The sequence below is a fragment of the Protomyctophum parallelum genome (assembly GCF_964188405.1).
Source record: "Protomyctophum parallelum genome assembly, chromosome: 2".
Lineage (NCBI taxonomy): Eukaryota > Metazoa > Chordata > Actinopteri > Myctophiformes > Myctophidae > Protomyctophum > Protomyctophum parallelum.
In genome coordinates, this window is record NC_139699.1 from 34,569,602 (window position 1) to 34,593,666 (window position 24,065).

At 41.2% G+C, this 24,065-nt stretch overlaps 1 protein-coding gene across 1 annotated transcript in view; it reads right to left on the reverse strand.

Moving 5' to 3' along the window:
- Positions 1 to 8,688: 8,688 nt before the first annotated feature.
- The window catches only part of LOC310855244 (uncharacterized protein), a 34,842-nt gene continuing 19,465 nt past the window's right edge, over positions 8,689 to 24,065 (reverse strand). Inside the window, exons 7-15 of the mRNA XM_083760167.1 lie at positions 22,862 to 23,003; positions 21,501 to 21,656; positions 19,351 to 19,406; positions 18,342 to 18,517; positions 15,620 to 15,880; positions 15,123 to 15,259; positions 13,034 to 13,133; positions 11,828 to 12,101; positions 8,689 to 8,923 (exon numbers count right to left, since the gene is read on the reverse strand). Of these exons, the coding sequence (XP_083616293.1) occupies positions 8,715 to 8,923; positions 11,828 to 12,101; positions 13,034 to 13,133; positions 15,123 to 15,259; positions 15,620 to 15,880; positions 18,342 to 18,517; positions 19,351 to 19,406; positions 21,501 to 21,656; positions 22,862 to 23,003 (1,511 nt within the window). The 3' untranslated portion in view covers positions 8,689 to 8,714. The remainder of the gene's footprint in view (positions 8,924 to 11,827; positions 12,102 to 13,033; positions 13,134 to 15,122; positions 15,260 to 15,619; positions 15,881 to 18,341; positions 18,518 to 19,350; positions 19,407 to 21,500; positions 21,657 to 22,861; positions 23,004 to 24,065) is intronic.

Here is a 24,065-nt window from a genome sequence, read left to right on the forward strand (position 1 = left end):
ATTTAGTACTTTACTTTTCTGTTTGGATGTGTGGGCTGTCGAAGCCAGAAAGTAGGTTTTTTGCCACTCAGTATAAGTATATCACGCGCATACCCTCTATTTTGACTGCCACAAAGCGGAGAAGAGGAGTCAAACTCATTACCAGAGTCCTGATGGCAAGAAAGATGTCAGCAAGTAAAGTCACATCCCACACGGGTAAACCGGGCCTCAAATGTAGACTATCAAAATGGACCGAAGAGGAACTATTTCGTGGTTTTAAAAGAGAGATGTCGCCAAAGAGCTTTTCAGCTGCGTCAGAGGAGGAACAGGGAGAGATCTACCAGCAGGCAATGCTGCAGCCTGTGATAAAGTTACACAGGATGAACCTCGCGTCACCACTAGGCTGTCCACCTCTAACACAGAATAGGTGAGTGCATGGTGCAGCTGTCACTGTCACTTTAAAAATGTGTTAACAACTTTAGCTTAGACTCAGGTATTATTCGTTGGGTTCTTGATTTCCTCACAAATAGAATTAACCCAGAGTAAGGGTAAGGGAAGTTGTCCGGTGAACTATTCATTTCAGACAATGTCCACCAGCTCCTCAGAGTAATGTCATAAATGGCCAGACGGGGGCGCCCGCTGGCCGTGTTATATATATTATTAATATACAATAAGTGCCACATACTTGTAAATAAGTGGTAGCCACTTATAAATATCTCGGCTCCATTATCGACAATCGTCTGAAATTCAATTCTAATACTGAAATATTGTGTAAGAAAGGTCAGCAGCGCCTCTATTAAGGAAGCTAGTTACATTTCAGGTGGATAAGTCATTAAGTCATTGATGATTTTGTTCTACAGGGCCTTAAGTTCATAGAGTCTACTATTTCCTGCTATTTGCTGGTATGGTAATGGTAACCTTGGCGAAGTTGGCGTTATACAGAAAATCAAAAATGCTCAAAAAAGCATAATCTATTATAGAGCAGAGTGCAGACAGCTCTCACCCCCTAAACCCATATTGTCAATTGTTGCCTTCTGGCCAATGGTTAAAGGTAAATATTTTCATTAATACCTACTTCCATCAACAAGGGAAGCAGGAGGAGGTACCTGCTGTTTAGTTTCAGAGGTGGGTGGTGAGGATGGTTGTAGTTGGACTTTGGTTGCACATTGGATGTCTATTGTTGTGATAATGTACATGTTTATGTCTGTTCCTTGTTTACTGTGTGTAAGGCAGCGGTGGTTGAACGGTTTGCGGAGCGGTCTTGATATCGGAAGGTCGCTAGTTCGTATCCCCGGACCGGCACGTTAAAATTACCACCGCTGATGTCAGGGCTGATGTCACGCCTACCTAGTTGTGACGTCATCCCCCCCTTATATAAGGCATCTTGCCAGAATTGTTCTCTGTCGGATCATAAATCTTCAAATCCTCAATCTAGTCTGTATGAGAATCTAAAACTAAGCCTTGCAATTTAAGCTTTATTAACTTGTCCATAAAGATAAAGATATCGCCAATACCTAACTTCGGATTATACCAGCTGGTCAGCACTTCCCGCTCTTGTGACCAAGAACCTTCTCCAACCTTACAGCTGAAGTGCCCTTGAGCAAGGCATTGAACCTCTACCATGAAATCTTCTATGAGCAGGGCCTGGCTGTAAACAAGTTCTTGAGCTTAGTCCAGTTACCCTGGGTAAACATAGTACCTTTCCTTTCCTTTACTTTGTTTTTAGAGTTTTTCAGCTGACCTTTTCAGCTGCATCAGAGGAGGAACAGAGAGAGATCTACCAGCAAACAATGCTGCAGCCTGTGCTAAAGTTACACAGAATAGGTGAGTAGGCTACTGTTGTCACTTGTCAGTTTTCTTGTAACTTTAATAGAAACCAGATGTTGAAATGTTCAAGGTTCTGTCTGTCTGTCTGTCTGTCTGTCTGTCTGTCTGACTGACTGACTGACTGACTGACTGACTGACTGTATTTTGAGTTACGGCGTTTTGGGGGACTTAAACGGCTAATTTTGAAACCACCTTCTAGAGTGGGAAACTTTGGAGACGCCACTTTCTCGTCTCCGTGTGTATAACAAATGCCACCTAATTTGCTGAAACGGTGATGTCATAGTCCCCTCACCCCCTCCAAACTAAACTAACCAGTGTCAATGGTTTATTTCACCATAACCACTTACATATAAGTATCACAGCTATTTTATATTTGCACATCTCAATCTCTTCTCCAAAAATAGCCGATCTGCAGCCCGCATGCATGAGTTTGTAGAGGAGAACAGATATAAATTATGGTGATTAGTTACCAATCTGGAAAGACAAGAAAAAAAGAACACAGTCACAGATAGAGGGAAGGTGTTATATTTGGCCTAGTATTTATGCTATATGTGATTGACCGCGTCTGTGTCACAGTCTCACAGTCGCAGCAGTGCGCAAGAGAGAGAGAGAGAAGGAGAAAGGTGATGCGTGTTAAAAAATAAATAGTCTACTCATCTTTGTGTTCTGTTTCACCTTATTGCTGAGTGACGCACAGAGGGAAAAGTAACAAGAAGGGGTTTAGAAGCGAAAAAGTCTGTTGTGGAGAAACGGAACTCCACACATATGCACTCCTATTAGCCTACTAATGAGTGACAGGTGCTGCCACTTTTGGAGCGTGGCTGAGGATGTCTGTTGGAGAGAGTGTGAGTGAGACAGACTCCACGGTGCTTGTACAGTCCAGTGCAGTACATTCTCATTGTGTATGCAGCATACATAATTAACATAACCGCAATGTAGACGCAGGAAAGTTTTATATCGTTTATAAACTTGCGCGGGGAACAGCCCGAGACGTTCTCGTGTGGAAGGCCTCTGACTTTCTTGTAGTTTGACTAGAATAGATGGTTCTAGTTTCAGGACAAATCAGACATCAGCGCCAGAATCTGGCTAAATGTTTCATTGGCTAATCTATGCCTGGCAGTTACTGACCTACATTTAGAACATTCGTTGTAATTCAACACAGCTTGCATGTTATTTTAAAACTAATTCTGTTTTTTATCTCTCCTCATTCTCCATCTAAGATGTCTTTCCTGCCCAACTACCACTGAAGAAACCTATCTACAGCAGAAACGGAGAGAAGTCCTACCACTGTGAACCGTGTGGGAGACGGTTCAGCTTTAGCTGTCGACTCAAAAATCACCAGGGAATGCACACAGGAAAGAAGCCCTACGCCTGTGACCAGTGTGGGAAACAATTCAGCAGTAAATATTATCTGAAAGTGCACGACAGAATTCATACAAGGGAGAAGCCCTACCACTGTGGCGAGTGTGGAAAATGTTTTAGCCAGAGCAGTACTCTCATAAATCACCAGAGAATTCACACAGGAAAGAAGCCCTACCACTGTGACCAATGTGGGTTAAGTTTCAGCCAGAGCAGTGGTCTCCAAAATCACCAGAGAATTCACACAGGAGAGAAGCCGTTCCACTGTGACCAGTGTGGGTCATGGTTCAGCTTGAACAGTACTCTCATAAATCACCAGAGAATTCACACAGGAGAGAAGTCTTACCACTGTGACCAGTGTGGGTCAAGGTTCAGCACGAAACATTATATCAAAGAGCACCAGAGGATTCATTCAAGGGAGAAGCCCTACCAGTGTTACCAGTGTGGAATAAGTTTCAACCAAAGCAGTATTCTCAAACAACACCAGAGAATTCACACAGGAGAGAAGCCCTACCGCTGTGACAAGTGTGGGAAACGGTTCTGCCAAAGCAGTGGTCTCCAAAGTCACCAGAGAATTCACACAGGAGAGAAGCCCTACCACTGTGGCGAGTGTGGAAAATGTTTTAGCCAGAGCAGTAATCTCATAAATCACCAGAGAATTCACACAGGAAAGAAGCCCTACCACTGTGACCAATGTGGGTTAAGTTTCAGCCAGAGCAGTGGTCTCCAAAATCACCAGAGAATTCACACAGGAGAGAAGCCGTTCCACTGTGACCAGTGTGGGTCATGGTTCAGCTTGAACAGTACTCTCATAAATCACCAGAGAATTCACACAGGAGAGAAGTCTTACCACTGTGACCAGTGTGGGTCAAGGTTCAGCACGAAACATTATCTCAAAGAGCACCAGAGGATTCATTCAAGGGAGAAGCCCTACCAGTGTTACCAGTGTGGAATAAGTTTCAACCAAAGCAGTATTCTCAAACAACACCAGAGAATTCACACAGGAGAGAAGCCCTACCGCTGTGACAAGTGTGGGAAACGGTTCTGCCAAAGCAGTGGTCTCCAAAGTCACCAGAGAATTCACACAGGAGAGAAGCCCTACCACTGTGACCATTGTTGGAAACGGTTCCGGCAAAGCAGTGGTCTCCAAAGTCACAAGAGAATTCACACCGGAGAGAAACCCTACCACTGTGACACGTGTGGGAAACGGTTCAGCCAAAGCAGTGGTCTCCAAAGTCACCAGAGAATTCACACAGGAGAGAAACCCTAATGCTGTGACCAGTGTGGAATAGGAGAAAAATAATTAAGCTAAATAATTTATATATTATTTCGTTTTTAATATTTTTCACTGTCATGCAGAGTAAGTAGTAGTAAGTACATTTTATTTATAAAGCACCTTTCGAAGCAAAGCTACAAGGTGCTGAACAATTGACACAGTAAAAACAATAGAATTAATAGGGTAGGAGCTACCACAGCAAAAGCCTGGTCACCCTTAGTTTTCAGCAGACCTTTGTTGGAGGACCTGAGAGGTCTGACATTGGTTTTAGGAGGCAGTAGGTCAACGAGAGGGATACCTTCTTTCTGCCAGAAAGGGGGTGGCACCCTTTTTTCATATGTTTTTCCCTAGATCACAGGTTAATAAAGAGTTAATATTCAAAAACCCAATAGATTTGAGATTAAGGATAGATTTGTGTGAGGTTAGGTTTAGACAGTTCACAGTTTCTGTGAGTTTATGGTTACGGTTGGTTATAGTGTTAGGCTCAGTTTCTGTGAGGCTAGAAGGCTTTCTTACCTGTATTTGAAGTTGTTACGTCCCAACCAAAGAGGTCCAGGTGTTATTTTGTGCAAAAGTGCATTATTGGCTATTTCGGTATTTCCCCTAATATAAGCCCTCAATGGGGGTTGGGTTTTTGTGCTAATTTGCTTTTTTCCATCAAAATAAGTAGTAATTTTGGAGTGATGGAAATAAGCGAATTAGCTCAACACCCCAATGCCCCATTCAATTCAATTCAATGCAATTCAATTCAATTCATTGAAGGTTTATGGTAGGGGACATAGCCAATAATGCGCTTTTGCACAAAATAACACCTGGACCTCTTTGGTGGGGACGTAACAACTACAAATAAAGGTAAGAAAGCCTTCTAGCATGGAATTCTCCTTTAAGTTCTGCCAAAGTTGGCTTTAGGCATAGATGCAAATTGCAAAAGCACATGGAAGAAGTTGAACTCAAGGAAGAACAAAGAAGAGGTTGAGCACTCCATATAGGCGTGGACACGTTTTACTGGCAGAATAATTGTCATATAATTGCATTTTTCTTTTTATGTATATTGTACCTGCTTGTATGTATATTGATATGACACACATGTACACTGATATATTCATACCATGATACTGATTGTTCAGTCTTAAAGGTATATTCAGTGATTTCACTTAATTCAAATATCACTTATTTTTTTGTTTTGTTGTGATAATCCTCCCTACTATAGAGTGTGCTGACCATATAAGGAGTTCCTCCCTGTCCCCAGTTAACCCCTGGGGGTCAAAAAAACCTTAGGTTTCGTTTTTGACTATCTATCCTGATTGGACGAAAGGCTTAGGTCCCAGCCAAAAACGAAACCTAAGGTTTTTTGAGTGAAATCACTGAATATACCTTTAATTGACTTTGGATTTCTTGTTATCATAATTACTTTCTCAGTTACGTCTAAGTTCAAGCCAATTAACCCAATGCTACTTGTTGATAGTATCTGTTAACATGCAATGTAATCACTTTTTGACAAGCTGACCTGTAAGTAGGAGAAACTGATTTGATGTAGGATATACACTCTGTTTAGTGTGTCTAAGCAATTTGTTGGTGGGGTTTTAAATCATAATTGTTTAGTTATGACTCCTTATGCAATACTGAGAGCAATGTAGTCCAATTATTGTCTTATCAATATATATGAGCATATTCAATAACGAACATGAATCGGGACTTGATCACCCCGGCTGGGTCACCTGAGTGAGGGGTATAATGTTGGGAGACCCTAAACCCCGATGACCTCAGGATACATCACTGAGGAGACGTCCCAGGTGCATCCATGCCATGTATTTTTGTTTTTATGATTACATAGATGGAATTTAGTACATCATATGTTGTATAGTGACCAAATGTATTCCTTGGAATCTAAACAAGAACATGAATACTATCACTTCAATTAAACAATTTAATTCACCACCGAGAGAAGGTTGTGTGTTTTCATCTACGGTAACTTTGCAGTTTTCTTTCATCTTAAATATATAATCCAGATATACAGAAATGTTCTAGGTACTGAAGTTTGTGTGTGTGTGTCGTGTGTGTATCTTTTTTATATTTTTCCAAAAAGAATACAAACAGCCAATAGCATATTACAAAGTTATCCCCCTCACTGGGGAAAATTCCGGGAGGAAAAACGGGCACGCACCGGGGTGAGTCTTCTTGTTACCACTGTTGTGCTCGGCAGGTAGGCTATGTGACGGGAGAATATCGCTTGATGTCCCTTACGGGGCTGCCCGCCCTGGAGCCACACATTTATAGTCATATGAGCCGGGCGGTGCTTAGATAGCCTGGCGGCTAATAAGCCAGACCGAATCAGCCAATCAGAATCAAGTATTGGGACTAACCGTTTTAGAATTTCATATTGAAACATAACAGTTTGCAGAATTACAGTAGCCTACATTTCAAGCACAACTCAATACAAAGACTGTTAACTGTGAGTGGACGACCCAATTAAGCATTACACTTGTTTAAAATGTACTGTAAATTCTACAAACTGTTAATAAAGATTTCAATCAATCAAAAAAACAACAGGGTCCACCATGTTCAATTCATCAACACATTTAGAGACGTACAAATAGACACTTCTATATAGTTAAAGAACAGAACAGGAATTCATCATAAAGGAGGTAAAAAGGGAAAAGATACATATACAGTGAGGGGAAAGGGGGGGTGGGGGGGATTCAGATTTTACAGAGGCCAGTTTCGAATTGCAGCCGTCCGTAGGTGCCCTTTGAGAGCGGTTTTGAAGGAGTCAAGGGATTTACATGTCTTAATGACTGTTGGTAGGGCGTTCCACATTTTGGTGGCATAGGAGCGAAAATAATTTAGTCCCTTGTTTGTGCCGAATGCGTGTGTGGGTGTGTGCACACGCTATAATTAATATATGAGGTTAAACAACGAATGAATCACATCAAAGCATATGCAAGCACATTTTGACCACGTTATACCTTTATTATGGCATCAACACAAATCTTGAGAAAACATGTAGCATAATAAACAAATACCATATCCTCTAACACTTACAAAAATAAAGGTATTGTGTAATGGAGTCTTTTGATAGGATGATATAACTACAGTTATAGTATAGTTTAATCACTTAACTCATTCTGAACGGGAACCCATTTTGGTGTTAGCATCATGTTATGCTTTAGCTATTGAAAAATAGCAGATCTACAAGCTCATAGCGCGCCACCGAGTGGCGCGCTACGAGCTTGTAGGTCTGCTATTTTTGAAAAATCGAAGAACAACTGACATTTTTAAAATCTGATCTCAGGTCAGAATGGGTTAATCAGACCAGTGTGTGTCCAGTGGAAACCTCATATGAATCTGATCTCAGGTCAGAATGGGTTAAACCCCGGCCCCCGATGGCTCTATACAACTGTAGGTCAGCTCCTTGTTCCCCTCTACACCAAATCACTTCATGGTGAATATAGCCCAACAATAACCTTAATTTACACCAAATTATTAAAATGCCCCCCATGGTCTATATATATGCCACCTGACGTGTTTCTCTCACCTCTGCCTTTAAGAATTTGATTACATGATAGATGAAAGAAAATACATTGAGGAGATACAGATTTACGTGAGATTCATCGTATGACCATTTTAACATAATAGGACAGGATTTTTGTTCGCTGTTGCATCACTCATAAAAATACGTTTGACACTATTATAACTTCCGTGTAATCAGACTTCCAAATATATCCATAAATATCTATTCCAGAGCATGTTAGATCATAATGGCATACATACATACGTTTGTGCAGACAGACAGACAGACAGACTGCTAAAACGTTTTTTTTTGTTTCATTTTCTTTTACATATAATCATATGCCCAAAATAGGGATTAATTATGAATTGACCAATTTTAAAGTTTATCAAGATGATTGATCATTTGATAGTTATAGATGCACTGTTGACAACAGTGTTTAACCCATTCTGAACGGGAACCCATTTTGGTGTTAGCATCATGTCATGCTTTAGCTATTGAAAAATAGCAGATCTACAAGCTCATAGCGCGCCACCGAGTGGCGCGCTACAAGCTTGTAGGTCTGCTAAAAAAAAATTTATCGAAGAACGACTGACATTTTTTAGAATCTGATCTCAGGTCAGAATGGGTTAATCAGACCAGTGTGTGTCCAGTGGAAACCTCGTATGAATCTGATCTCAGGTCAGAATGGGTTCATCAGACCAGTGTGTGTCCAGTGGAAACCTTGTATGAATCTGATCTCAGGTCAGAATGGGTTAATCAGATCTATATCTCCAGCTCGTCCTCGTCCAGCAGAGGAGAATCGACTGCTTTGGTCTTCTTGCTGAAGTAGCCGATGACAAAGGCCAGCACCGCGACCGCTGCGATGAAAGCACTGGCAAAGAACACGGTGGTGACTTTACTGTTGAGAACGACCAGGACGGCTTCGTCTGCTGCTGGGGCTTTGGGCTCTGCAGAATCCACTGGAGAATCCACTGGAAATATAGAAAACAATAGAGACACATTAGAATAACATGCTGATACTGTAGATGATGCCGGTTTGACAAAATGGGTGCCATGGCACTAGGTCAATCACTTTTCTCTTTTTTGTATTATGGTTTAGGTTTATTTATTTAGCATGTAGTACAAAAAATAGACAATAACATATCAAAGAACAAAAATACAATGCAAGGAAGGGAAGAAGCCAGCAGGCTTATTTGGAATCCTTTCCTGTAGGAAGAGGTCATTGGTTTAAACAGATTAAAAGTTCATAAAGAACAGTACGAAAGTCTACAAGTTGGCAAAGGGGGGCAGCTGTGCAGTAAAGAAATAAAGACACAGGCCCTCATTTATCAACCGTGCGTACGCCAAAATATGGGCGCACGCCGAAATTACCGACATTTTCGGCATTTAACATTTCCGGCAAAGCTTGAAATTGAACTTGAGTAGGACAAATAGTCACGTCTACTCTTCAGCTGGCGTACGCTGTTTTTCTGTTTTACACAAGCGGAGCAGCCTTGTCTGAACTGCTGAGAGGCTGTCACAGGCATCTAAACATATATGTATTCACTCCTAAAATGTTTATATAAAAGGTATGTATAATGTATATGGGCTACATGTAAAAAATAAATAAATAAAAATGTTAAGGAATACATGTGTCATATGAAATTAGTAGGAGATAAAATCGCGCAATTAAAAACAATGTTGCAAGAGATGCTTAAGCCATTTAAACAGTGTTTTGCATGAGCGCATACATGCGAGGATTTGGGCTGTCTGTGCTGAAATATTTCCATGACGGGACGTTGGAGAGTATAGTGCAGCAGTCCCAACGTGGTATCCTACTGTAGCCTAATCTACAGCATGAAGGCCGATGTCTTTCTTACGGTAGGCCTATGTGCAATATAATAAACCTGACGCGTCGCTCAATGCCAAATGTACCGTGCCAGGCTCCCAGCGCAAGTGGGAACTACATCGGAGATATATAGGTATATTACCCAGCCAAGCAACCACCAGCCACATGAGGCTATATACGGTTTTTGCTGCACATTCATATAATGACAGTTGACAGCCCGGCCGGCGGCCACTGCAGTGACTAACGTCTGCGAGGCAATCTAAATAGACTGTCGAACGTCGGAACGTGCATGGTCAGTTGGTCACGGACGGACCACTGTGATAGAGAGAGACAGACAGACAGACAGACAGACACACTGGACAGGAGGAGCACCTGCAAAACAGCAGCGTGTGTGTGCCTATTTGTTATTTAATTATGGTTCACAGGTTCAGGTTTTCGTTCACTAATATCTTGTTGTATATTAAATTAAAAATACTTTAATGATTTAATATACAACTAACAACACACAGTGAAAAATTGCGATATGTGTGCGGGGGGTGAGGCGGGCAGCAAGGGAAACGAAGCGAGAGGAGAAACAGACAGCTTTATTTAAAGGTATATTCAGTGATTTCACTTAATTCAAATATCACTTATTTTTTTGTTTTGTTGTGATAATCCTCCCTACTACAGAGTGTGCTGGCCATATAAGGAGTTCCTCCCTGTCCCCAGTTAACCCCTGGGGGTCAAAAAACCTTAGGTTTCGTTTTTGACTCTCTATCCTGATTGGATGAAAGGCTGGGTCCCACAGCCAAAAACGAAACCTAAGGTTTTTTGAGTGAAATCACTGAATATACCTTTAATGTGTCATGTAGGTGCGTGCGTGCGTGGACATGACAGCAAGGCAAGCGAGGTGAGAGGGAACAGACAGGGTAGGCCTACAACTTTATTTAATTCATGCAGGTGTTCGTTGTTTATTTATTTAACAACACACCAGTTAGTTGGGCTTGCAAGTTGCGTGTGCTTGCAGCTTGTGTGCGTCTGTGTGTGTGTGTGTGTGTGTGTGTGTGTGTGTGTGTGTGTGTGTGTATGAGAGAGGGGGGTGAGGCGGGCAGAAAGGCACGGTAACCATGGTTTCCAGATCGTATAGCAGTGGTTCAGGTCGCAAAAACGAGGGCGAGGCTTGATTTCTTAGGGCGTGCCAGATCAAATTCAGCCGTGACATTTATTAACGTGAGAACGAAATTAAGGAAGGATCAGCTGTTTGCGATCACTTTATAAATGCCGTGGAGACGTGGGTGTACTACGAAACCTGCACTCGAATTTGTGGCAGATTTTACACTCGATTGATAAATGAGGGCCACAGACTGCACAAAAAACAGAAATAAACAATACAACAACAAACACACAAAAGAAAATATAACGCATCAAGGTAAAACATGTAATCTACAGAGAGGAAGAAATAAGATATTTCTTTAGATGTTTTTTGAATACTGGCAAGGATTATTAGAAAAACATCACAGTTACTTATTTACATATCAGTCAGCAAGAAGCAGGGACATGTTTTTTTTCCCACCGAGTCTAGCAGAGAGGGGTGGAAGGGGTTATCAAATAAATACCAAATATCTAGAGGGACGTTATGGGTGAACGCCTACTGAGTGGCAAAAAAACTACTTTCTGGCAGCCCGTGCATCCAAACAGAAAAGTCCTACAGTATCTGATTGCATTAAATGTTAAACTACGCTAAACTCACTTTGCAACTCACTTTGCCACTTGATTTGCCACTAACTTTATGCATGTGCATATTGAATGAATTGTCTTAAAATTGTCTTAAAAAGAAAAAGAAAACGGTCTGGGGTAAAGAATGACTCCAGAACTGTTTCAAAGAGGAATACCACTATTAATTTTGATGAATTAAACAAGGTGGACCCTGTTGTAAACAAGTGTAATGCTTAATTGGGTCGTCCACTCACAGTTAACAGTCTTTGTATTGAGTTTGTGCTTGAAATGTACTGTAATTCTGCAAACTGTTAATACATATTTCAATCAATCAATCCTCCATGTTTATTACCTGCAGTGAGAGTCTGGCCACCGTTAAACTGATCTCCAGGCATCATGACCTCATCAGCTGGATCGACCAATCGTACACCTCCATCCATGACGCCATAACCAGTGGGTCTGACCACCTTGAAAGGACCCTGGGTAATGTAGTGAACTCCAGTCTCCATGGTGGTCTGGGAGGCTGAGCGCCGGCGTCTACGTGGAGGGTTCGTCATGCAGCCCTGAGCACATCTGGACGTGGGGTTCCCCGTCTCACACAGGATGACCGAGCAGGTAATGAACACCTGGAGACACACATAGTGTACAGTATGAGTTACTATATATTTTTTAAACTCCATTATTATGTATTTTATACAATGTTATAGGAAGAACAGTTTTGCCTGCATGGTATACAGTATGTGATGCATGAATGACATTAACATAAGGTTGTAACAGCTTTAAAGCGTGTGTTTTTCAGGCCAAGGACTCCCTATAGCTGAGAGATGGAATGATGAACAGTCCCGCCCCCTTTCATGACGACGCCAGGCCCAGGAAATGATTCCCAATGCACTTATTCTCCCATAGACGCCTCAAAAAGCATTCACCCAAAGACGGTTACGCCGCGGACAAAGCCAACTGGAGTCGTGACAATAAACACAATATTTTGAACCAAAAAAGAAGAAAAACAACAAAAGAAGTGTAACCTGCCGTTTTTTCTTCTTTCTAATTATTTGTTCGGCCCAAAAGTATGAGTTACTATTAACTAATGTAATGTACACCTGGAGACATAACGCAAACATATACAGATTTCCAAACCCACTCACCACTTCCATTATTCCCCTCACACTCCCCACAGATCTCCCCATACTGTACGTAACATCTTCTGAATAAATTCCCTTTGTTTGCCCATGTTGTTATTTTACTGTGTTGTTATTTTCTTAGATCAATCGTATGTTCCTGTTTTTTGTTTGACTACTATTCTGTTGTATTTTGCCTGTCTTTGTTTTTAATTTCTGCATGTAAAGCACTTTGTGAGTTTTCTCTGTGAGAAGTGCTATATAAATAAGAAATTACTTTACATACTTCTGTCACAGTGTTTTTGTCTTTGGAGTCCCCGACACAAAGCTGGGTGGTTATTTATTAATAGCAGTACGGCTATCAAAGAAAACAACAAACAGAAGCATTCAATCAAACTATGAAATAGTAATGTATAAATAATATTCTATAATTGTCTTACCTGATCATAATCACCAGTGAACTTGAAGACCTGGACCTCAAAGTTGAATGTTGTAAGGTCAGATGAAAGGTTTCTCTTCAATGTGTCATCAATTTCACACCTTTGATAAAAAAATAAGAATCATAAAAAGATGTGTGTGTGTGTGTGTGTGTGTGTGTGTGTGTGTGTGTGTGTGTGTGTGTGTGTGTGTGTGTGTGTGTGTGTGTGTGTGTGTGTGTGTGTGTGCGTGCGTGCGTGCGTGCGTGCGTGCGTGCGTGCGTGCGTGCGTGCGTGGCTGCGTGCGTGCGTGCGTGCGTGCGTGCGTGCGTGCTGGCTAAACAGACATAGGGACATACATAGGCATAGAGACCAAGGGGGCAGTCAGACAGATATTTTGTGAAGCCTGAAACTCCTGAAAGTTCATATAATGGCCTGTTGTGGCGCTGTCACTGGACCCAAAAAAACCCATAGCCCCATAGAAGTCCATGTATTTGGGCCCAACTTCACCTAGACTGTATTACCTTAATAAACATGGTCATGAATACTTTCTGCTTCCAGTCACTAGTTTAAAGTCTCATTTCTAATGTCATAATATTCTTTTTGGAAAATTATGGTCCCATTTATAAAATAAATGACCATAAAGTCGCGTATGTTCTGAGGGGCGTGGCTACCGTTACAGTCTATGATCGGGAGTCCCCACCCACTCGAGTCAAAATAAAAACCAACAGAGAAGAAGGGGGGAAGTCCCGCCTCGTTGTCTGGGCAGCCAATGGCCAGCTGGGCCCAAACGGAGCCAGCCAATGGCCAGCTGGGCCCAAACGGATCTAGAAAGATGGCGACTTACAGTGCAGGAATAACAGGCTTCATTTTACGTCCATGTTAGACCCGGGGAACGCTTTGTCCATATTTTTTACAGTCTATGATAGAGACACACACGGCCATGCTGCTCAACAGTGTCCCTTTAGGTCACCCAGTGGTATTGCAGCTGTCCGTACTCAAACAGAAATACACGGATACATACAGTACATACTGTACAGGGACACACGTACAGTAGCTGTTCATTGGTTAGTCACCGCTCAAAAACCACAAGAGACAAGAATCAGTGAGTTGTACATGGGATTAATAGCAGTGTTGTTTTTGGCAGCACATTTTGATTTTAGTTTTAGTCATAGTCTTTTGAATAGTTTTCATTTAGTTTTAGTCACATTTAGTCACCTGGAATGTCTTAGTGTTAGTCTAGTTTTAGTCGACTAAATGTCACGGAATTTTAGTCGACTAAATCTACAGTTGATTTAGTCGACTAAAATGTATTTTGTCGGGCCTTGATTCCGTCGAAATGACAGATTTTACACTTGCTGAAAATAGCCGATCTACAAGCTCACAGCGAGACGCGTTGTGGGCTTGTAGATCGGCTATTTTCAGCATGCAACCAAGTGTAAATTCACTTATACTGGATCTCTTGTCTACTAGTCCATTTTAGTCTAGTTTTTATTTCTCTACGAAATTGTCAGTATATTTAGTCTAAGTTTTAGTCATGGTAGCTTAGTTTTCATTTAGTTTCCATTCGTTTTTGTCAGTGAAAATAGGTAGTCGACGAACATTCTTCGTCTTAGTTTTAGTAGACGAAAACAACACTGATTAATAGGATTAACATGCAAAATGTCAGTGTGTGTGTCTGTCAACTGCATAATTAATTAGACTGACACTGGTATATAATCAGCAAAGAAAAAGGTCAAGTCCCTTCTCCTTGTCCCTGGTAAAATCCGCAGGTAGGTTCAAGAAGGAAAAAGCTAAGTCCAAGACACTTGTCCCTGCTATAATCCACAGGTAGGTTTCTTATGGTCGATGAGAGAATAAAGGCTCATACATAGTCTGGATTTTCGGTGGTTAGGTGACCACCGAACTACAACATGACGTCACTGAGCCGCGGTGAAGAGCAAACCACCGCCACCGCTCCAGCCCTTCTCTCTGTTTTTACTCACCACCGCTCAACGTTATTTCAGCTCCGGTGGTCAGCTCACCACCGGAGCGGTGGTCACCTCACCACCGAAAATCCAGACTATGAATGAATAGGCCTTTTTAGAGGCTGGTGAGTTAATATAATTCTTACCCATGGTCTATGAGAGAATATATGATGCCGGTTTGGGTTTCCGTAGGAGTGGCTGTACAGGACTCGACGAACAAGGTGATATTGGGCAGGTCGGATTGAGCCTGAATGCCCATGTAGATCATGTCCATCAACTTCACCTAGAAAAACAAATATTATAGGATTTAGAAAGTCTTAATTGTGTAGAATAAGCCCCACAAAGTAATGGGTTCACTTAAAACCCATTCTGACCTGAGATCAGATTCTATAAATGTCTTATACATCCAGACAGTTTTCTGAAAAAGCTATATTTCTGTGTCAGTCGTTCTTCGATAAAACAAATAGCAGACCTACAAGCTCGTAGTGCGCCACTCGGTGGCGCGCTATGAGCTTGTAAATCTGCTATTTTTCAATAGCTAAAGCATGACATGATGCTATAACACCAAAAGGGGTTCCCACCCAGAATGGGTTAAATGTTTTGTCAGTTTCATCAGTCTTAGTGTAACTGTAATAACCCTGACCTGCACGGGGTAGGCAGACGGCTCCACCGTGGTCGTATAGTTGCCGTCTGTGAATATTTCAAAGGTATAACCGAAGCTGCCGAAGGCGGACTCGGTGAACACGTAGTCAGACTTGTGCAGCCGATAGTGGCTGGACAGGCTGATGGACTTGGGAAACAGGCAGGAGAAGCCGATCTTCACAGCCCTCTTTCTGGTTATGATGGAGGTCCTGTTCTCAAAGGAGTTGATCTCATTCTTGAAGAGAAGGAAGTCCCCGGTATCCTAAAAACACAACAACACAATTCAGTTAGAACAACAAGGCGTGAATTCCCAAACTTTTCAAGCCTCTATAGAGCGTCGCAGTCCCGCCCGCTCGAGAGAGAGACCCGGAAAATAAATCCCTGTTCATTTTCCTCATAGACTTTTCAGAAAGTATTTATGTAAAGACGTTTACGCCATGGACGAAGCAAACTCTTGTCGTGACAAATCATGACAACAAAACACAATTTTTCGGGCCAAACAAAGAATTAGAAAGTAGAAAAGAACGGCAGATTACGACACTTTTTTTGTTGTTTTTCTTCTTTGTAATTATTTGTTTGGCCCCACCCTGACAGGCACTTGGAATTTTAGGCGTACATTTATTTTGATTCCTGAACACATACTAGGACTTTTTACTTTGTTTATTTCGACGGGACAAAGCATATATAGCCACAAATAAATGCAATGTAAATACACCAGATTTAGCAAAGATGCTAATTCTCATCTGCAGACCCCACAAAAAACATGGACAGGCAGGCAGTGAAACACATTACAACTACGAGACGAAGCATAAAACCATACCACAATGGAAACAAGACAGTGGTATGGACAAATTGTGTTATCCTTTTAGCCGTAATGTCTGACTGTACCACAACCCACCTGTTTACTGTTCTGACTAAAGTGTTCAATCCATCAATAAACAAGACACACAGAGGCAGCTCATTAACCCATTTTGACCTGAGATCAGATTCTAAAAATGTCTTCTACATCCTGACAGTTTTCTGAAAAAGCTATGTTTCTATGTCAGTCGTTCTTCGATTTTTCAAAAATAGCAGATCTACAAGCTCGTAGCGCGCCACTCGGTGGTGCGCTATGAGCTTGTAGATCTGCTATTTTTCAATAGCTAAAGCATAACATAATGCTAACACCAAAAGGGGTTCCCAACTCTTGACACAACCTTTGACCCTTTGGTATCGCATATACGGTTTGGTTCTTCCTAATTGCTATACTGATGATGTACAATCAACCTTAGAATAAATTTTCAGGGGCACTAACATTAATGATGGTTTGACATTTTGGTTTACCAAAATATCAATACTTTTACTTCTACTTCACTACATCTCAGTGGAAAATGTTGCAGTTTTTAGTTTTGACTCCACTACAATTATTTGAAAACATACTAGTTACTTTGAAGATTTGAATAATTACTACAACATACATTAACCACTGCAGCCCCGTTTAAACCTTGGCTATTTTCAAAATATATATATTTTATACCTTTTAATGATAGCTTGTGAATTAACGTGACATTCTGCTTACTGAATATGAATAATAGGCTACTTTTACTTTTGGTACCTTAAGTACATTTTGAACACTACTACTTGTACATCACATGTAACAGTGTTTCTACATTGCAGTATTAGATACTTTAACCCATTCTGACCTGAGATCAGATTCATACGAGGTTTCCACTGGACACACACTGGTCTGATTAACCCATTCTGACCTGAGATCAGATTCTAGAAATGTCAGTCGCTCTTCGATTTTTCAAAAATAGCAGACCTACAAGCTCGTATCGCGCCACTCGGTGGCGCGATATGAGCTTGTAGATCTGCTATTTTTCAATAGCTAAAGCATAACATGATGCTGACACCAAAATGGGTGCCCGTTCAGAATGGGTTAACTTAAAGGGATAGTTCATTTTGTGGGGGGTACAGGGGGCCACGCAGTAAAGGTAAATTAATCCACAAAACTAACGTCATTTGTATTGTTGACCTATTTCTAAAATGTTAGTGCAACTTTCGTTATTTTTTTTACCCCTCTATCACACAGAACCTTATCACTACGCCCCAAAGAATAGTTCCATGTGATGGAGGGGTCAAAGTTGAACGAAAGTCGCGCTAATATTTTAGAAATAGGTCAACAATACAAATTACGTTTGTTTTGTGGATTCATTTACCTTTACTGCGTGGCCCCAGTGCCCCCCACAAAATGACCAGAACTACTTAATATTTCACCAAAACCAGAGCAGAACTCTCACCATGGGACTCGGGCAATCAATTAATACAGTTGCAACCACTATATTAATGGCAAGTATTACATACAACTTAAATTAAAAAAATCTGAACTATCCCTTTAACCCATTCTGTGCGGGAACCCATTTTTGTGTTGGCACTATGCTATGTTTTATCTATTGAAAAATAGCAGATCTACAAGCTCATAGCGCGCCACCGAGTGGCGCGCTACGAGCTTGTAGGTCTGCTATTTTTGGAAAAATCAAAGAGCGACTGACATAGAAGACATTTTTTTAATCTGATCTCAGGTCAGAATGAAAACTGTCAGGATGTAGAAGACATTTTTTCAATCTGATCTCAGGTCAGAATGAAAACTGTCAGGATGTAGAAAACATTTTTTTAATCTGATCTCAGGTCAGAATGGGTTAAGTAAAAGATGTGAGTAGGCTACATATAATGGGTGGTCCTACCTCCAACGTGGTACCACAGGTGGTGAGAGACATGGTGCCCATGATGTGAGTGTCATTGGAGGTGAGGGAACAGGATGGATCTAACAGCTTCAGCCACGTCCGGTCGATGCCTGGCATGGAGGCCTTGTCCAGCTCCACCGTCATCGTGTTGGCCTTGCACGACACGTGGGCTATGCCTGAACGCACGCACACACACACACACACACACACACACACACACACACACACACACACACACACACACACACACACACACACACACACACACACACACACACACACACACACACACACACACACACACACACGTGAACAAATTGGGTCAGAGGTTCATCCTTGATCTCACAGAGACAAAATGTCCTGATCAATATGTAACTTTTAGTTTTTTTACCAATTGCTCGAATGCCCTGAATTAGAAAGAAATACAAACACTGGAATGCCTGATTTATGCTCAGCTCACATCTAAACGTTGTGAGCTTGTAGACCGTTGACTTCTGCACACAACCAAACTTAACCCATTCTGACCTGAGATCAGATTAAAAAAATATATCTGTTTGAAAATGACAGTTCTCTGAAAAAGCTATGTTTCTATGTCAGTCGTTCTTTGATTTTTCAAAAATAGCAGATCTACAAGCTCATAGCGCGCCACCGAGTGGCGCGCTACGAGCTTGTAGATCTGCTATTTTTAAATAGCTACCTAAAGGGGTTCCCGCCCAAATGACTTGTCTTAGTTCTACTGGATCTCTTCTTCCACTAGTGACTAGTCCCTCCCTAACATTTTGAACAAAAAATTTACAATAGATTTGGTCTTTAGTCTTATAGTCATCATAGCTTATTTTTTATTTCGTTCTTTCAGTGAAAACAGTTTTAGCTTTCGTGCATCTTTGCAAGTCCGGATGTTACGTTTGTGACGTCTAGTCTACCATCGGCCCACCCACCAATGTTAACATAGCGTTACAATAAATGATACAAAGATGAAAATGGGGAGGCCGTGAAGCGTTGATCTGACCTTTTTCAGCAGATGATCTGGTCACCATTAAAACGATACACCTCATCTCCGATTGGCTAAAAGACACAGGAAGCAACACAGGAAGAGGAAGGGCATCATGGAACAGTCTGATGTCACTGACAGTGAAGTGTAGATATACATTATGTACTGTATTGATTCATATTTATATTTAACAGTGAAGTGTAGATATACATTATGCTACATTATGTATTGATTCATATTTATATTTAACAATGGCCATGTACTGTATACAGTCAATACAGTGAGAACTGAGAACGATTAAGTAATTGTTACACACGCATTGCATTTAGCACAAGCAAACATTCAGTAGAATACAATGCAATTATAAGTGTTAAGTATAATAATATCCATATAATAATAACAAATGGACAATGACAATATAATGTCCAGTCAGACAAGCGTGATATCACAGTATGTATAATTTATATGGCAAGACAGAATTCAGAATTCAGTGAACCACACTTGCAATTTCCCAGAGTAGAGGGTATGCGCATGCATAAAGTGAATGGCAAATCGAGTGGCAAAATGAGTGGCAAAGTGAGTTTAACGTTGTTTAATGTTGTTTAATGCAATCACATTGGACTTTTCTGTGTGGATGTGTGGGCTGTCAAGGCTAAAAAGTTGTTTTTTGCCACTGAGTAGGCATTCCTGCATAACTTCCTGGTTTGATGATGATGTCACGTGCATACCCTCTATTGCCCCTTTCAAGATTTATACTGTAGGCTACTTGAGGTTAGACATCGACATATTGAAAATAGTACAATTATGTTTTCGTCCCCAGTCATTTCACGACGACCATGCAAATGTAGTTACATATAGAACAGGGGTGGGCAACTGGCGGCCCGGGGGCCACATGCGGCCCCCACCTTCACATAATGCGGCCCGCAGGTTAATATCAGAATACTGATATAGTATTGATTTCAGCTGTTACAATTCCAAACCCGCTTTAATTACTTCATGACTAGTATTAAATGACTAGTACTTAATGACTAGTATTAAATTGTCCAATGTAGTTATATGTTAACAGTTCATAAAGTTAACATAAGTATACCTAAATGCTTTTGAAATTCAATAAAAAGGTTACTTTTCAGGATTCCAATTCAAAAATAGCAAAAAAAAAATCTGGTTTTCAATTCAAATATAACAAAAATAGCCGATCTACAAGCTCAAAACGTGTCGCGAGCTTGTAGATCGGCTATTTTTGCAACGACAGCAATATGCACTGTGGCACTCTGGAGTGAGTGTGGAAATATAGTGGCCCTCTCCATCGTCAAAGTTGCCCACCCGATAGATAATACGACGCACCTTTGGGCGGTCTCCGCGGTGTAGCAGAGAGTTACATATAGAACGTATAGATAGATATAGATAGATATAGATAATACGACGCACCTTTGGGCGGTCTCCGCGGTGTAGCAGAGAGTTACATATAGAACGTATAGATAGATATAGATAGATATAGATAATACGACGTACCTTTGGGCGGTCTCCGCGGTGTAGCAGAGAGTTACATATAGAACGTATAGATAGATACGGTGTAGCAGAGAGTTACATATAGAACAGATAGATAGATATAGATAATAATATGACGTACCTTTGGGCGGTCTCCGCGGTGTAGCAGAGAGTTACATATAGAACGTATAGATAGATATAGATAGATATAGATAATACGACGCACCTTTGGGCGGTCTCCGCGGTGTAGCAGAGAGTTACATATAGAACGTATAGATAGATATAGATAGATATAGATAATACGACGTACCTTTGGGCGGTCTCCGCGGTGTAGCAGAGAGTTACATATAGAACGTATAGATAGATATAGATAGATATAGATAATACGACGTACCTTTGGGCGGTCTCCGCGGTGTAGCAGAGAGTTACATATAGAACGTATAGATAGATATAGATAGATATAGATAATACGACGTACCTTTGGGCGGTCTCCGCGGTGTAGCAGAGAGTTACATATAGAACGTATAGATAGATACGGTGTAGCAGAGAGTTACATATAGAACAGATAGATAGATATAGATAATAATATGACGTACCTTTGGGCGGTCTCCGTGGTGTAGCAGAGAGTTACATATAGAATGTATAGATAGATATAGATATAGATAGATAATATGACGTACCTTTGGGCGGTCTCGGCGGTGTAGCAAAGCGGTACGAAGCGGAACACGTCGCTGTCTTGAGGAGTCCAGCTGACGCGGACCGACACTCTGCCCTCCGTCTCATCCTGAAACACCTTGGTCATGTTGACCGGACCGCTCAGCTGGAAGTCTGTGACACTGTGGAGAGAGGATGCACATGTATCACTTTATATAGGCTACAGTAGACTGGACCGCTCAACTGGAAGTCTGTGACACTGTGGAGAGGTTAGGGTTAGGGTTAGGCACATGCATCACTTTATATAGACTGGACCGCTCAGCTGGAAGTCTGTGACACTGTGGAGAGAGGATGCACATGCATCACTTTCCCACCGGGGGAACATGTCGCCATTCAAGAAGATCTAAAATCACTTCTCCTAACCACCAAGTACTTCCCATACGGTCTGCTAAATTAACCTGGTGTACTCAATGTTCTCCTATAGCGGTTTTATTGTCTGACTTCTGTCTATTGTGTCTATCTTTCTTGTTATACAGTACATTTCCAGTCCTCTCACTGTCCCTGTATTTTATCTGTATTCTAATGTTTAAGATCTGCATGTTCAATATGATTGTTTTTTCTTTAAACAAACCAAAACAACTATGAATGTATAAACATGCCTGGAGAAGCCACTCGCAAGCCCCTGGAGGGTTTTTAGGCTTTCTCCTTCACATTTTTATTGACCTTGTGTTTCATTTACGAAATATTTTTGTATGTAAAAATAAACTCTCTACTTAGCATCTGAAGAAGGCGGTCACCTACACACACACATCGCCTTCTCTGAAGATGCAAGTAGGCCGGGCGCAGCGACCAGCAGCAATAACTTTGGTCTGACTGATGTATTTATATGTTTCGAGCCTTATGACCTGCTGTAAAACCTTTTGCCCTTCGGGGACACTAATAAACAACCTTGAACCTTGAACCTTAAACAAACAAACAAACAAACATTGAGTGGCTGATTTGATAGTTTATATGTATAGTTTCATTATATAGATATTCCACTGTTACTTTCTTAGCTTACGCATATTTCATGATAAATGTTTTTATGTGATGTATTCCCATGCTTTTTGTTCTTGCTTAATGTAAATCGCTCTGGATTAAGAGCGTCTACTAAATGCCTAAATTGTAAATTGTAAATTGAACATAATTTAGTGTGAAGTTTAAGTACTTAGATAACATGTCATGAACATAATTTAGTGTGAGGTTTAAGTACTTAGATAACATGTCATGAACATAATTTAGTGTGAAGTTTAAGTACTTAGATAACATGTCATGAACATAATTTAGTGTGAAGTTTAAGTACTTAGATAACATGTCATGAACATAATTTAGTGTTAAGTTTAAGTACTTAGCGTGTCTGGCCTCAGCTCGGAGGTGCATTGTGAACGCGTCACCGACTGACGCGTGAAGGACGCTCCCATGTGAAGGCGACGGGGACAGGAACCGAGGCACCGCATGACCCGGGAAACAGTTTGGCAGCGGAGAGAGAACTGTAACACACACATGCACGCACGCACGCACGCACGCACGCACGCACGCACGCACACACACACACACACACACACACACACACACACACACACACACACACACACACACACACACACACACACACACACACACACACACACACACACAGACAGACACACAAACACCACCAGTTTAATTGGTGTTTCAACATTATGTACGCAGAAAAGCACGCTTCCAAGATCATCGGACTTCCTACAGACCTACACCCACACTTTCTGATATGAACAATAAGGCCATCACACGACTAGCACTTTGGATATCAAATGACACTGACCATCCCTCTGTATCGCTTCTTTAACCTCATGCCATCTGGACAAAGATACAGTACCCTGCCATGGAAAAAGGTCAGTTTTAGTAGGAGTTTTGTCCCCTCAGCCATCGCGGCATTAAACAAACTGCCCCGCCGATAGGATGGTTCTGTACACAGTGGGGACCTCATGTTTTGTTTTTGTATTGTCTTGGTGTTACAGTATGCTCTGTGTTGTTTTTGATGTGGGTGTTGAACAGATTGTGAAGACAAATATCCTTCGGGACAATAAAGATTATTATTATTATTATTATATCTACAATTAATAGTCAAACATAGTTCAATACTGCCTAGCACACAAAGATTTGGTGCCCCCCCCCTGTAGTAATGGGTCCCGCCCCGGACCCCCTGTTGAAGACCCGCTGGTGTTAGGCTATATGTGACAATAAAGTCTCTTACCAGTGTTGTTTTTGTCGACTAAAACTAAGACGAAAAATGTTCGTCGACTACCTATTCCCACTGACGGAAACTAAATGGAAACTAAATAAAAACTAAGCTACGATGACTAAAACTAAGACTAAATATACTGACAATTTCGTCAACAAATGAAAACTAGACTAAAATGTCAGGAAGGGACTAGTGGACAAGAGATCCACTATCAAGTCATTTTACAATTAGTTGCATGCTGAAAATAGCAGATCTACAAGCTCACAACATGTCGCGTTGCGACACGTTGTGAGCTTGTAGATCAGCTATTTAAAGAAAATTACGGCGG